Source organism: Dipteris shenzhenensis, chromosome 30 (genome assembly GCF_047967505.1).
Source record: "Dipteris shenzhenensis isolate YYH24624 ecotype China chromosome 30, Dip_SZ_1.0, whole genome shotgun sequence".
In the NCBI taxonomy this organism is placed as follows: domain Eukaryota; kingdom Viridiplantae; phylum Streptophyta; class Polypodiopsida; order Gleicheniales; family Dipteridaceae; genus Dipteris; species Dipteris shenzhenensis.
The window spans coordinates 14,413,561-14,427,792 of NC_141625.1; the positions used below are offsets into that span (position 1 = coordinate 14,413,561).

The 14,232-nt window shown below is 43.9% G+C and overlaps 1 protein-coding gene across 1 annotated transcript in view; it reads left to right on the top strand.

Moving 5' to 3' along the window:
* The window catches only part of LOC147881750 (Pleckstrin homology (PH) domain superfamily protein), a 121,153-nt gene that overhangs the window by 63,494 nt on the left and 43,427 nt on the right, over nt 1-14,232 (top strand). The window contains exons 4-7 of the mRNA XM_087401425.1: nt 10,605-10,692; nt 11,146-11,208; nt 11,322-11,364; nt 11,462-11,539. Coding sequence (XP_087257551.1) covers nt 10,605-10,692; nt 11,146-11,208; nt 11,322-11,364; nt 11,462-11,539 — 272 coding nt within the window. The remainder of the gene's footprint in view (nt 1-10,604; nt 10,693-11,145; nt 11,209-11,321; nt 11,365-11,461; nt 11,540-14,232) is intronic.

The window sequence follows — 14,232 nt, forward strand, 5'->3', positions numbered from 1 at the left end:
ACCCTCACCGTCTTGTTGAGATCACTTCTGATTTCTATTCCACTCTTTACACCGCCGATCCAGTCATCGAGGAGATGATCACAGCTAGAGAGGAGATTTGGAGTCATGTCCCCCAGATGGTCTCAGACAGGATGAGTCATGTTTTGGATAGCCCACTATCACTCCTGGAGATCACGGATGCGTTACATGAGCTGCCCAGAGACAGATGCCCGGGGGAGGATGGTTTGTCGCCACTTCTTTTTAGAGCTCTTTGGAATACGATTGGGCCTCATCTACTTTCTGCCTTTTAAGAGGCTCTCGATACAGGATCTTTGGGCGAGACATTATGCACAGGTATGATTTGTCTCATCCTGAAAGGGGGAGACAAGACATTCCTACATAATTGGAGACCCATTACACTTCTAGTGACAGCCTACAAGATCCTAGCGAAGACCTTGGCTCTTCGCTTAAAGCCTATGCTGCCAGATATCATCAGAGCTACTCAGACAGGATTTGTCCAAGATCGGAGTATCTTGGATAATATCTTCACTTTTTGGGAGGCCACTCACTGGGCGAAGGAGAGTCAACAGGAGATTGCAGTTCTCCTTCTCGATTTTGAGAAGGCTTATGACAGGGTGGACTGGGGTTTCTTGGAGGGCACTATGAGGAGGCTAGGCTTCAGTGATAGATGGATTTTATGGGTCTCCTCACTTTACTCTCACTCCTCTAGCAAGATGGTGGTCTGTGGAGGCAGAGGACCGGCTTTTCAGCTATCCAGATCGGTACGACAGGGATGCCCGCGTGCACCTTACCTTTTCCTTGTCGTAGCGGAGGCTATGGGATACTTTATGCAGGCTACCAGTCATGGCACTTTGGGCCTTCATCTGCCTATCCGGCAGGAGCAAGAGCTTTTGGACACTGAGTTTGCTGATGACACGGCACTGACAGTCAGAGGAGATGCATATAGTCCTGCTACTGCTGCAGATTCAATTGACAAGTTCTGTCTAGCCTCAAGGGGACTTGTCAATTGGAACAAATCAAAAGGCATCTGGACTGGAGCTTAGCAGGATACCCCAGCATGGGGAGGAGACAGAGGCTTTGTATGGATACCCAGAGGCACCTTCACGAGATATCTAGGCTTTCGGGTTGGCATTGAGGTGTCCCCGACGCAACAGTTTGCCGGAGTTCTTGAGAGTATCCGGAGAAAGCTAGCCTACTGGAGTACGGCTAGACTTTCTTTGGCCGGAAGAGCGCTGGTACTCAACCAAGTTCTACTAGCGACTATGTGGTACGTTGCGTCATGTTGGTGTTTTCATGCTGACTCGATCTGTCAGGTGAGGAGATTGCTTCGGAACTTTCTGTAGAGTGGTGGTGATGGTTCTGAGGATACTAGGGCCAGAGTTTCATGGGATACTATCACTTTACCCTTCTCGAAGGGAGGACTTGGGGTTCTTGATCCGGAGATGCAGAGCAGAGCTCTTTTAGTCAAACTTCTTGTTAGAGGTTCGACTCCAGGAGATTAGCCGTGGAAGCAGTTCCTACTGCATGGGATTCACCAGTGCACCCCCAGAGCAGCAGGTCAGTGGGCAGGTAGAGTCAGTTGGATCTTCCTGACGGACCAGCATTCTCAGCCTTCCCTCACTACTTGTGAAAAGGCTTATTCAGATATGGGATCATTTTCAACAGCACCTCATCAGAGCAGTTCCCTTCTCCAGAGAGGAAATTGCCAGACAGCCACTTTACCATAACCCCCTGGTTCGGTACCAGGGATCTTCCCCTGGTACAGAACTTAGGACTCGCTTGGCCAGATGGCATGCTCAGGGGGTTGTGACAGTCGGAGATTGGTTCAGGGGAGGTGTGGAGATGTTAGAGGAGGTGATCAGAGATAGACATGGGCCACTTGGACAGATTGCTGCCACCAGATTACTGATCATGAGAGCTATTCCTCAGGAGTGGAGGGATATACTTACAGATCCAGCCTATGTTCATCCCATCTCTACTTGGTCAGGTTGTTTTAGTGAGGCTGGGCTATGCATTGGAGTTCGTTTAGGACCGGCACCGTTTATTTATTTTGAGACGGACTCCTCTCACAGATTGTATCCCACTCAGCCCCTGGATCGACAAGAGCTCCTTTGGCAGAGAGTCAGGGTCATTGGTTGCCTGGGTAAGGAATGGGCCACAGATCCTTCCAGGTTGACCATTGCAGAGGATACTAGATGGAGACTTTGGATTTTTGAGGGTCTATCTCTTGCGGAGCTTGACTGGGACCCAGGTGAGTGGGCATGGCCTGCTCCGGTGGTGGGCGTTCGTCCTCTTTCATTTTTCCAGTACTCGACGAGGGCAGAGAGACTGTCATCACCTACCATCTGCTTCCCAGCATTGGCACGCACAGGGACTTACTACAGAGCTCTTGTAGAGCTACTGGACGCACTTTTTGGGCATCAGTAGGGCCAAGAAAGTCTCCTACTTTCTTTGGCTCACTATACATAGGGGCATAGCTCTGGGTACTTGGCTTCAACAGATGGGTAGTCCCTCCTTGTGTATGCATTGTCAGCTTGCAGAGGAATCTAGCAAGCATTGTTTATGGAGTTGCACCAGCTCTAGAGTGGTATGGACAAGTATCTTCAGGTTGTTCTCATATGTTACATCTGAGTCCTTTCTGATGACTTGGGGCGCTGCCCTTTGGGGGAGAGGAGTTGGAGCCTTTCCTCTCTTTGAGTGAGAGCCAGGAGACCACGGTTTCTTCATGTAGCGTCGCCAGAGACGGGGTCCCACAGAGGCCAGCATCATAGAGCCGCAGGATTTACTTTTGGTACCGGTACCAGCTCAGGGTTCCATGCCTACTTCAGCTGCAGGGTCAGCTTGGGAGGTGATTTCCAGCATTACCCTATGGTGCATATGGTGTTCACGATGTTCTTTTGTCCTTGGGGTCATTTATGCACGGAGGTTGACACTCTCGCTTCCATTTGGGCGGAGATTATCTTCACTCTCAGGAGTCAGTGGGAGCGGTGTACAGGCACCTCTTTGGTAGCTCGTGGGAGACTTATATCCTTCATGAGGACATGGGACTGCTCATTATTTTTTCATTTGACCCCTTTTCATGGCTTTTTGGCCACATTGTTGAGGCTAGGGATAGAGTACTTTCTCTCCCACCTGTTGTATGATTTGTTTTGCATGGAATATATCACTCTTTTATTTTAAACCATACAGCTTAAACGAGTGGTCCACAAACTCGTGAGCCAACTGAACAGCTGAGATGGTTGTTCTAGTAGGTAAGAATCTAGCCATTTTTGTCAGACGGTCCACTATGACCCAAATGGAGTCATGACCCTTCCGCGTTCTAGGCAAACTCGTAATAAAATCCATGGAAATGCTTTCCCATTTATTACCTGGGATTTGCAATGGCTGTAACAAACCCGCGCTTTTAAGTGTTCTGCCTTAGTAACTTGATAAACCCGGCAACCTATCACATAGTTTTGAATAAATGCATGCATCTTAGGCCAATAAAAGATGTGTTTCATAAGAGACAGAGTCCAATGTATACCTGGATGTCTAGCACTAGGAGCATCATGACACTCTGACACATCCAAAACTACTCCTAGCTTTACATTGAATCACGGGCACAGGCACATGAAATCACCTCCCAGCTGATCTTGGTGGTAGTAAGCTTTCTTATCAAAAATTTCTTATGTTGAAGCTCTTGCTTACTAAATTTCCACCAAGTCCCAAAATTCCCTAGATGGATCTAGTATGCCACATGTCTTCAATTTAGGGTCCCTTCTTAATGTATCTTTTACCCCTCCCTTGGGATATCATTAAAGCCATTTGCCCCTTGGCACATTTCATGCATTTAGGTCCCTTAGCCTTAGATCCACCTAGTCTAGTGCCATGTCACCCTCACCAAGGACCTTGACCTTGATTCCTTTTTGATCATTTACATGAAGCTCAAACAAATTAATACAAGCATCGATCCTTTAAAGGAAAATGCTGACTGACCCTTCCGAGGTCATCTTACCTCGACTTGAGCGTAACATTCCTTCCCTCTTCAAGCATCAGTGTCCTCGACGATAAAGTCTGGGATTACTTTCCGTACTTGGTATACGGATTCCCAGGTAGCTTCTGATAGAGGTAAACCATGCCATGCAACCAACACCGTGGGTATCTTCCGATTGCGTACTTGCATTGTTCCTCGGTCCAGGATTCCTGTTGGTTTGCGTCTTGCATTATCCTCTATCTCTTGAAACAAAACAACACCCTCGATTAGTGAGTCACCTGTATGCAAAAATTTCTTTAAACAAGAATCATGAAACACTGGGTGCACCTTACAACCGTGTGGCAATTCTAATTTATAGGCTACCTTGTCTATTCTTTTTAGAATTAACCATGGCCCACAATATCGAGGTGATAACTTAGCACACTCTCCTGCAGTCAAAGACTTAGAGTGCAAAGGAACTCTGAGAAAAACTTTTTCTCCTTCCTTAAATTCTCTAGGATCGGTTTTCATCTGCATACGCCTTAGCTCTATCCATAGCTTGGCGGATGTTAGCTCTCGCAAGTGCTAGCATCTCCCGCATCTGAACCACAAAGTTCGCTGCACTAGGCACTTTTTGAGGTACTCCAACTGTAGTTGGATTCGCTGGTCTATAACCATAGTTCAGCTCAAACGGAGTGAACCCTGTAGAGAAATGTTTTCTATCATTGTAGGCAAATTCTAACAATGGCAACCACTTGTCCCATGTATGTTGCCTCAATGACACATATGCTCTAAGCATATCCTCTAAAATTTGATTGATTCTTTCCGTCTGACCATCCGTTTCTGGATTGATCCCCACTACTCATTCCCAATTCAGTCCTTAGTGTCTCAAACACCGTAGTCCAAAAATGACCGGTAAATTTGACATTTCTGTCTGACACTATGGATTTAGGTAATCCATGCAAATGAAATATATGTCTAATAAACAAATCCGCCACTTGCGGGGCAGTAACAGACTCTCTAGTTGGAATGAAGTGAGCCATCTTGGTAAGACGATCAACTAGCACAAGGATAGAATCATATCCACCTTGTGTCGTAGGCAGACCTACAATAAAGTCCATAGAAATCCTCTCCCACCTACCCAGTGGTATCTCTAAGGGCTGTAAAAGTCCAGGTGGCTTCACCCGTTCTGTCTTACTTACTTGACACGAAAAACAACATGTCACATATTCATGAATATGCTTTTTCATCTTTGGCCAAAAGAAATCTCGCTTCACGAGATCATATATCTTCTCAACTCCTGGATGTCCCGCACATGGGCTATCATGGCATTGTTGAATGACTATCTGCCTGAGATCATTCTGATTAGCTACTACTACCTTGCCATTTCTTTTCAGCATACCATCCCTTATGGCATATCTTGCATAAGTTTGGTCTTTTTTGGATGCCAGGTCATCCTTTTCCCCGGGTTTGAACACATGAGGCTTAGGCTAAAGGCTCTGGACGAACTCGTCCAACTTTTGAGTTTCTCTAATCTCGGTCCTTAGAGCACTCTCTAATACCGTGAAACTCATATTATGCATAATGCGCGACAACGCATCAGCAACTTTATTATCCTTCCCTCTTCGGTACCGAATCGTCAAATCAAACTCTTGCATGAGTTCTGCCCACCTAGCTTGGTGGCCTCTCAAGTCAGGTTGTTTACAAAAATGTTTCAGAGTATCATGATCAACATCAACATAAAACTCTGGTGCATACAAATAATGTCTCCATGTTTTCAAAGCATGGACAACAACATACAACTCTAATTCATGAGTTGGCCTATTTCGTTGAGAGGGAGAAAGCTTCTTGCTTTCAAAGGCTACTAGGCTTCCCCCTTGGAGGAGAATTGCTACCGCAATGCCACTTGCATCGGTTTCAAGGAAAAATGATTTCTGGGGATCAACTATTTTTAACACCGGTCCTGAGACCGCAGCTTGTTTTATGGTGTTAAAACTTTCCTGTTGATTTTGTCCCCATATAAAAGGTACTTTATCTGAGGTCAGATCAGTTAATGGCGATACTATTTCGGAATATCCTTTGATATGCCTTCGATAAAATTAGACAAATCCTAAGAATGATTGCAAAGCGGTCAAACTCTGAGGGATTGGCCAAGTCAGTATCGCAGCCACTTTCTTTGGATCCATTTCTACTCCCTCAGGAGTAATTATGAATCCTAAATATTCAAGTCTTACCATACACAGTATAGTTTTCTTTTATTTACATAAAAACTGGCTTTCCTCAAAGTACTTAGCACTATTCTTAAGTGTTCGTGATGCTCAGTAATACTTTTATTGAATACTAGAATATCGTCAATAAAGTGTATAGCACATCATTCATCTTGAATTGATAAATGTGTTTTTCCCAATCTATGGCTGGATTCTTCCTAGAATGCCAAGCCTTGCCCAAGGCTATGTCTGCATGAGCAAGCTTTGTCATTTCAAAATCAAGCTTCTCAACATAGTCCTAAATTCGAAGCTCCAACTTACATTGTGCGTTGACGCTGAGTCAAACAACACAATGACATCATGATCAGCTACTTGCCCTTTCATCTTAATTAACTCCGTATCATTAAAGGCTGTATATCCCGTTGCTGTGGGCTTTGACATGATATTATCAGGTGCACTAGTTACTAACTTAGCAACAGACACACATAACAAAAGAGGTACTGACCTTTGAGAAGATCCCGCTAGCTGAATCTGCATCTGTTCTGACACACGTATTGCTTCCTTACACGCGCAGCTTGTATGCCAAATGTTTGAATCCCTTTATAATTAAAACGCCGAATTGCACTCAGGTCACGCAATCATCATTCGTTCTGACATCGATTTGAAATATTGATCGGGTACCTCCTATTTCGATGACGTCCGTGAACATATCATACCGAAATACAATCTGTGCTTCGTGTTATTCGTCGTCAATTTTGGGCATCACACAGCCCTTTGATTCACAAATTGCCGCGACATACTGCAGACGCACAAATACCGTGGACAGAGAACACCAAAGCCTTCCTCAATTCATCATTGGTTTGAAGCTGTACGTGGAGTTGACAGACCACGACAATCACCAAATCCTGCGCTCTGATACCAAATGACACATCAGAACTGCTTACTCCTAGCTTTACATTGAATCACGGGCACAGGCACACGAAATCACCTCCTAGTCGATCTCGGTGGTAGTAAGCTTTCTTATCAAAAATTTCTTACGTTGAAGCTCTTGCTTACTAAATTTCCACCAAGTCCCAAAATTCCCTAGATGGATCTAGTATGCCACATGTCTTCAATTTAGGGTTCCTCCTTAATGCATCTTTTACCCCTCTCTTGGGATATCATTAAAGCCATTTGCCCCTTGGCACATTTCATGCATTTAGGTCCCTTAGCCTTGGATCCACCTAGTCTAGTGCCATGTCACCCTCACCAAGGACCTTGACCTTGATTCCTTTTTGATCATTTACATGAAGCCCAAACAAATATAATACAAGCATTGATCCTTTAACGGAAAATGTCGACGGACCCTTCCAAGGTCATGTTACCTCGACTTGAGCGTAACACACTCCCAGAGAATCTTGGATCGAAGATCCGAAACATCTGGCACACATATCGATAACGTATTTCAAAATCAAAATCTTGCACTAACTCTGCCCATCTAGCCTTCCGTTCCCTCAATTCAGACCCATCACACACATACTTGGTTGACTGGTGATCGGTCAATACAAGAAACTTCGAACCATACAAGTGTGTCCAAACCTTCAGAGCATACATAACCGCATAGAGTTCTTTTTCTAGTGTGGACCAACAATATTGGGTGTCATCTAGCTTCTTACTCTCAAAAGTTACAGGTCTGCCTTCTTGGAATAAAGCTGCCCCAATCGCAAAATCACTCGCATCGGCCTCTAAAACATAAGGTCGGGTAGGATCCGGTAATGCAAGAACGGGTGCTTCCTTGATAGTTAACTTCAAGGTTTCAAAAGCCTTGTTCAATGCATCATTATAAGAGATCGGCTGGGTAGACGTGCGTCCACGACCTTTCAATATGCTTGTCAGGGGTGCTGTGATGTGTGAATCATCATTTGCTGGAAGGTGGTAGGAGCATTGGTCAAACCAAAAGGTAGTACGAGAAACGCGTAGTGGCCATACCTAGTTCGGAATACGGTTCTATCTATGTGTTTAGCATAGATACGGATTTGGTGATAACCTGTACACAAATCAATCTTAGTGAAATACTTCGCTCCGGCCAAATGGTCTATCAAATCATCGGAACGAGGAAGAGGGTATTGATTCAGGAACGAGGAAGAGGGTATTGATTCGTAATTGTCACTTTATTCAATCGTTTATAATCTATACACATTCTCCATGAATTATCTTTCTTCTTTCTTAAGAGGACAGGTGCTTCCCAAGGTGATTTACTTGGGCGAATATAGCCCATATTCAGATAATCTTGTAGTTGTGAAGCTAACTCATCCTCCTCAAGCTGGCTCATCCTATAAGGTGGAACACTAATAGGTTGAGCTCCACGTGCTAAATCTATGCGATGGTCTACTACCCGTTCTGGAGGTAAACCTTTAGGCAGTTGTGCAGGGAATATATCCATGAAATCATCCAACAACGTTCTCAATTTACGGTGTTCAAACACACTTAAATTATTTTTGTTATTAACAGAAACAACAAATGAAGAAAGCGGAATTAAAACACACTGATATACATCATAATGAGCAGTGTTTATTATATCCGAAGCTGCATCGCCGATACAATAGGTCCTTGAGAAGAGGGAATATTATCATACTAAATACAAAATTGGGTGTCCTTATCCAAAAAAGAAAGGGTATGTTCCAAGTGCATGACATAGCACATAAGAGCAGTTGTGTAGTCTTGAATCCGGGTAGAAAGTGCTTCAATCTTGCGATCCCAAAATTGCTTCCCATTATGCACCTCGTAGGTGTGATCACTAGGTATCGTGGACAGCCCCATCTTTTGCACAGTTGTAAAAGTTGCCCAGGTCAAAGAGAATGTGAACTCTTTGGTCCCTAACTTCTCCATAAACTCGAAAAAGATCATGGGAACCAAATAACGAATTATTAAAAGTGCAATTACAAGAAAGTGGACAGGTAATGAGATTTACAGAAATACCTGTCGTCGAAACTTGATTAGCTCCCTTAGCTTTGGTACCTAGACCCGCATGGAGCTTCGGTCCCTAAGGCTTTGGTCTCGGGACGTGCATCTGGTTCTTGTGCTTAGGACAATCATTCCTTGTGTGGCCCCGCTCCTCGCATATGAAGCAACGTCCTTCTTTCTTTAACTTTAATGTACGAAGGAAACGGGCACGACTATTCTTCGTCTAGGTCGCATGTTTCTTGGAGGCGTTGTCTATAGACTTCGACTCCCCGGTACCAGTGGTAGACTGGAAGAACTTCCTCTTGTTGTTCCCACCCATGTCGGCAACTGTGGTTCCCTTTGCAGTGGCCATGGGGTCATCATAGATGCACGCGTAATTCATGGCCTCTTGCAAAGTGGTACACTTGTTGTTCTTGATCTGTAACTTGTACGAGTCAGGCCAACCATCCACAAAGAAACCTAACAAGGTCACTGGATCCATCTTTGTAGCCTTGGTCTGCAAATCCCGAAACCTCCGAAGATAAACCTCAAAAGTCAGATTTAGATTATCGAGAGCTTTGAGGTTGCCTACGATATCGTAATCTTCCTCCTTCTTAAGAAACTCTTTTCTGAAGACCCCTTCAAATTCTATCCTTGTTGCAAGTTGGGGTCGGAGTTCCTTTCACCACAATAAAGCCTTTCCTGACATAAACCTTGCAGCAAGCTGTATTTTCTTGTCATCCGGGTAAGGGTGAAATTGGAAGTATACTTGCCACTTGTGCAACCAAGTGTCAACAACCTCCTTGGTACGAGACTTCTGACCTCTGGGAAAAGGATCTGGGCTGATGTTCGGACCTAACACTGAAGCCATGGCATCCACATGTGTGTGCGCCTGAACAGTGCTAGTCAAAAGTGAGTGTAGTGTAAATCCCTTGGAGTTGCTGTGTCGACCCCGTTTGATTCGTGTTAACCTACTCAAACTTTTCATCAAGATCGTGATCCTTTTCAAGAGATTCCTTGTTTCTTGATTGTGGTGGCTTGGCTTCCCAAGAAATGCCTAGTTCGATGCAGGGCAGCTAGTGTCAGCGGCACCATGATATGGTTGTTAGCAGCTAGGTTATTTATTGGGTAGGTTTGACCATCATAGTAAAGGCTTGCAGTGCCATGGAAAATTTGGCCTTTTTTTTTGGGTTTTTCCTCCTTTAGTTTAATTTGATGCATAGGTCAGGAATTGTGTAATCAAGACTTGCCAGTTTGTGTTATACATTCTTCCTGCTTAACACAGGGATTTTTTTGGAAAACAAAACGATACTTCTTTGTCCTATGCAAATCATGAGTCCCTTTTGTACTTCTGAATTTCATTCGCATGAATGCGTGACCTTGTCCTTACAGCACTGAAGCTCATTAATCTTGTTTGAATTTGTTGTGCTTGAATCAGTGCCTGATATCCTCTAAATGCATTGTCTCTTTTCACATTTCGATAGCAATGGTACTTTACCAACTTGTGCACTATTTGTTCACAGCTGGGTACAACAGCAGTTGAAAGAACGGCCAGATGAGATTTGGCAAGAAGGTCTTCAGGATTATCTGCGACATGCCTCTAAAATCTTGGTAAGTATCGTCTTTGTAATTAGTCTGTATATTTATCTAGGGTTATCTTCTACAGAGCTAATGCTATATACACGGTTTCCCATTTGAATTGGTTGTGCTATTTTACAGTGCTAATGCCATATACACGGTTTCCCATTTGAATGGGTTGTGCTATTTTGGTGCCCATAATTATCTACTTCTAAGAAGCAGCTTCCAGAACCGTATAACTTTGCTGTCATTTGGTCTTTTTAATGCCCGACTTAGGCACATAGCTGAAATTAGCATAGCCATATGGTACAATCTCCCATGTAAATTGACCGATTCAAGCATCTTGGGGTGTAACTGATTCCTTCATAAATTCACATCGCTTTCAGCACATGCACACCACTGTGCTTTCAGCACATGCACATCCACATGCATGCACATACCCCAATTTCACACTCACAATTCTCAACATGTTGTTTTAAAATGTAGGAAGACTTCAAGGATGTTGCTGCATCGTACAAATCCTATACAAGCAGCACCCTGCAATCTCCGGTAATAACTTGCCCTCAAATGCTAGTGGATACTTGGTAGGTGCAAGTGGTCGCTCTGGTTCAAAATTATTTGCAATCCCTTGTGCTGAGAAGTCCAATGTTTCATATGGACAGCCTATGTCAATTGCTATGTCTCTGTCTACTTCGATGCCATCAGGTAAGGGGCTTGCAGAAGAATCTGGCCTTGAGTTATTACTTACCCTTAAGGCTAGAACTTCATTTATGCCTACAGTTGAGCATTTTGGTTTCTACAGGTAGTCTTGCCGTGTTGAATATTCCAGGGCAAGTGTCAGCAACTTCACACGTTACAGCAAGTGATGGTCAGGAAGATGGTATGCGTCTGATCTTAAATCTACAAGTGTACTGGTGGACAAAATGATAGTGAACCTTGATGTGTTTTGTCTGGACATGAAACTTTGGTTTATTTGAAAGTATGAGCAATTCTAGCTATCACCTCCTCCTATGATTGCTCCCCAGCCTGATGGTTCCAGATGTAGCTAATTGTTATGGATCCATGAGATCTCTTTTCTTCTATAGTTGAGTCCAATCCAAGTCATGTTCCCCCTTCATAGGTATGAGTTAGTTGGCATAGGTGATGTGTCAGTCTCCTGTGTCATGAATTAAATGAATAATATTCTTGGCCGACTCTCTAAGTTTCGCATGGAACTGGGTCATACAGCCCACCACAAAGGTAAAATGTGCCTTGGGTTTGATAGGTGAACTGCCTTTCAATTCCTGTAAAATATGGGATCAATGAAGTGTGAGTGTCCAACAGACAACTGTTAAACAGCTCCAATGGTGTGTAAGGACTAGCTTGTTCTCCTTAATGTGGAAACTCATGCAAATCGTGTTAGAAACTTGCGTGGGAAATGAAGGTGCTTTTATGTTGCTGCAGGATTTGTTGCCTAGAGGGAAGTGCAGAAAGTCGAGGTTGTCATCCAAATTCTCAGCCTAACCTCTTCTTCTGAGGTTAAGATTGTCTCAGTGATCCTCAATCAATAGAAGATCATCAGCATGCAAAAGCGGTCTTATTCTCATTTCATGTGAGCTGGTCTAAGATTGGAACCAGATGTACATATAATCAAATCCAGGTGAACACTTTGCAAAGGAGCACAAAGAGAAACAGGCTGACAAGGAAAAAAAAGGGTGAAGCAATGTTGTTGTAAGGGCTTCTAATTGCATGTCGAAAGAAAGAGGGAGAGAGAGCTCAAAGTTCAGAAAGTACAAAAAGAAAGCACAATTGAAGGAGAAGAGAATCTACTTGAGGGCTAAGCTGAGATGGCTGCTTGATTTCTGCTCACAGTAGCTTGTGAAGATGTGATATACATGACACCATGTTGGCAGCCTCCTAGAGATTTCGGCTTTGTAGGAATCTTCACAAATTGTAGAAAGAAGTCTTTACAAGTTTGCAGGAAAATGTTCTTACAACTGTCATTGAATCTTTACAGGATGGGCAAGTGTCCTCACCGGAAGATTGTAGAATGTCAGAATACAATGATGACGGAGTAGATGCAACAAGATCAACATGACGGAAATATATTGCTGAACACCAAGCAGTTACAAAGATCTTCTCTCTCTCTCCACATATGTTGGGCTCAGGCCCTTCAGTTAGTGGATAAGCACCAGAGTGTGCCTAAGATGACTCTCATGAGTGAATGAGTATGAGTGAATGAGTACCAAGTACAAGGGTAAGGGGTCCTATTTATAGGGATTTGGGTGGCCAACCTAGACAAGTGGCTTAAGGGACTAAATTAGGTCCATGTCCACACTAGCCCTTCCAAAAGCACTCAAATGACCTTAGCCCCTAGGCCATCCACACACATAGACTTCAAAATATCTCTGGACCCGTCTCCCAACATGGAGACGTCCAACACACATTCTAGCACACATATTTCAACACCCCTCTCAGCTCCATGGTTGGGATGTTGATGTAGATATATTGATGCTGATGCTCCGTAGGATCTTTGTAGTTGCTATGGATGCATTCAAATCCATGAACCGCATCCAACCTCCTTGATGTGACCAACTCCATGTCCTCCTCAAACGTGCTCCTCTCTTACCTCGATCAATCCATGCCCTCGATTATTATCGGAACGCATGATCAACTACGCTTTGGAACTTTGTTGAAGGGACAAAACTGTTTCGAGCAATAAGCTGCTCTAGGAGGATTGCAGTGCTTTAATAACTCCAACCTCAAGCTATCTGCATCTGACCAATTCCTCAGGTCATGATGGACAACTCCCATCCTTTGAATTCCTTGCCATACGGACTTCCACCGAGGACAAACATGTTTTTAATTTGTCTAGGAAGCCAACCAGTGACCGATCCATGCTTAACCGCATAGCAATGTGAGGTCATCACCCTCCCATTGAATGTTGCCACATCTCATCTTCCGGCAATGGGTCCATGGTTAGATGGGAAGATATATCCATTAGATCCACAAAATTGTTAGGCTCCTCAATTCCATGGGTTGACTAGCTTAATAAAGTTTCAGTGTAAGGGTGAGAATGGTTTGTCAGGATATTGTCAAAGGTTGATTGCTCATGGAGCACACCCAATCTGAAAATGCCAACTGACCCTTCCAAGGTCATGTTACCTCAGCTTGAACATAACAACAGAGTTCTTCAGAGAAGATTAAAAAGCTTGGGCATTGTCCATGGAACACTTATTGGCCCATTGAAATTGAGATATAGGGGTAGTGGATCGGCCTCAATCAAAAACATTAATAGGAGAGAGATGTTGCAACATTTTCGTTTAGCACCTTCAGGGAATCCTTCCACTCTTTTGAGAGAATGCTTCTAGGGAAGCTAGGCAGTATCCACGACGCTCTTATAGGGACCCCTTTTGACCCAATTTTAAGCTGTTTAGACCTTTGAACATGAGCTGTAGGGGGTATTGGAAGGTAGAGGGATAGAATAACAGGTGTGTTGAAGTGTGGATCAAGGGGCTTCCACCCTTCTTGTATTGGAAGGCAGAGGGATAGAATAACAGTTTTGTTGAAGTGTGGATCAAGGGGCTTCCACCC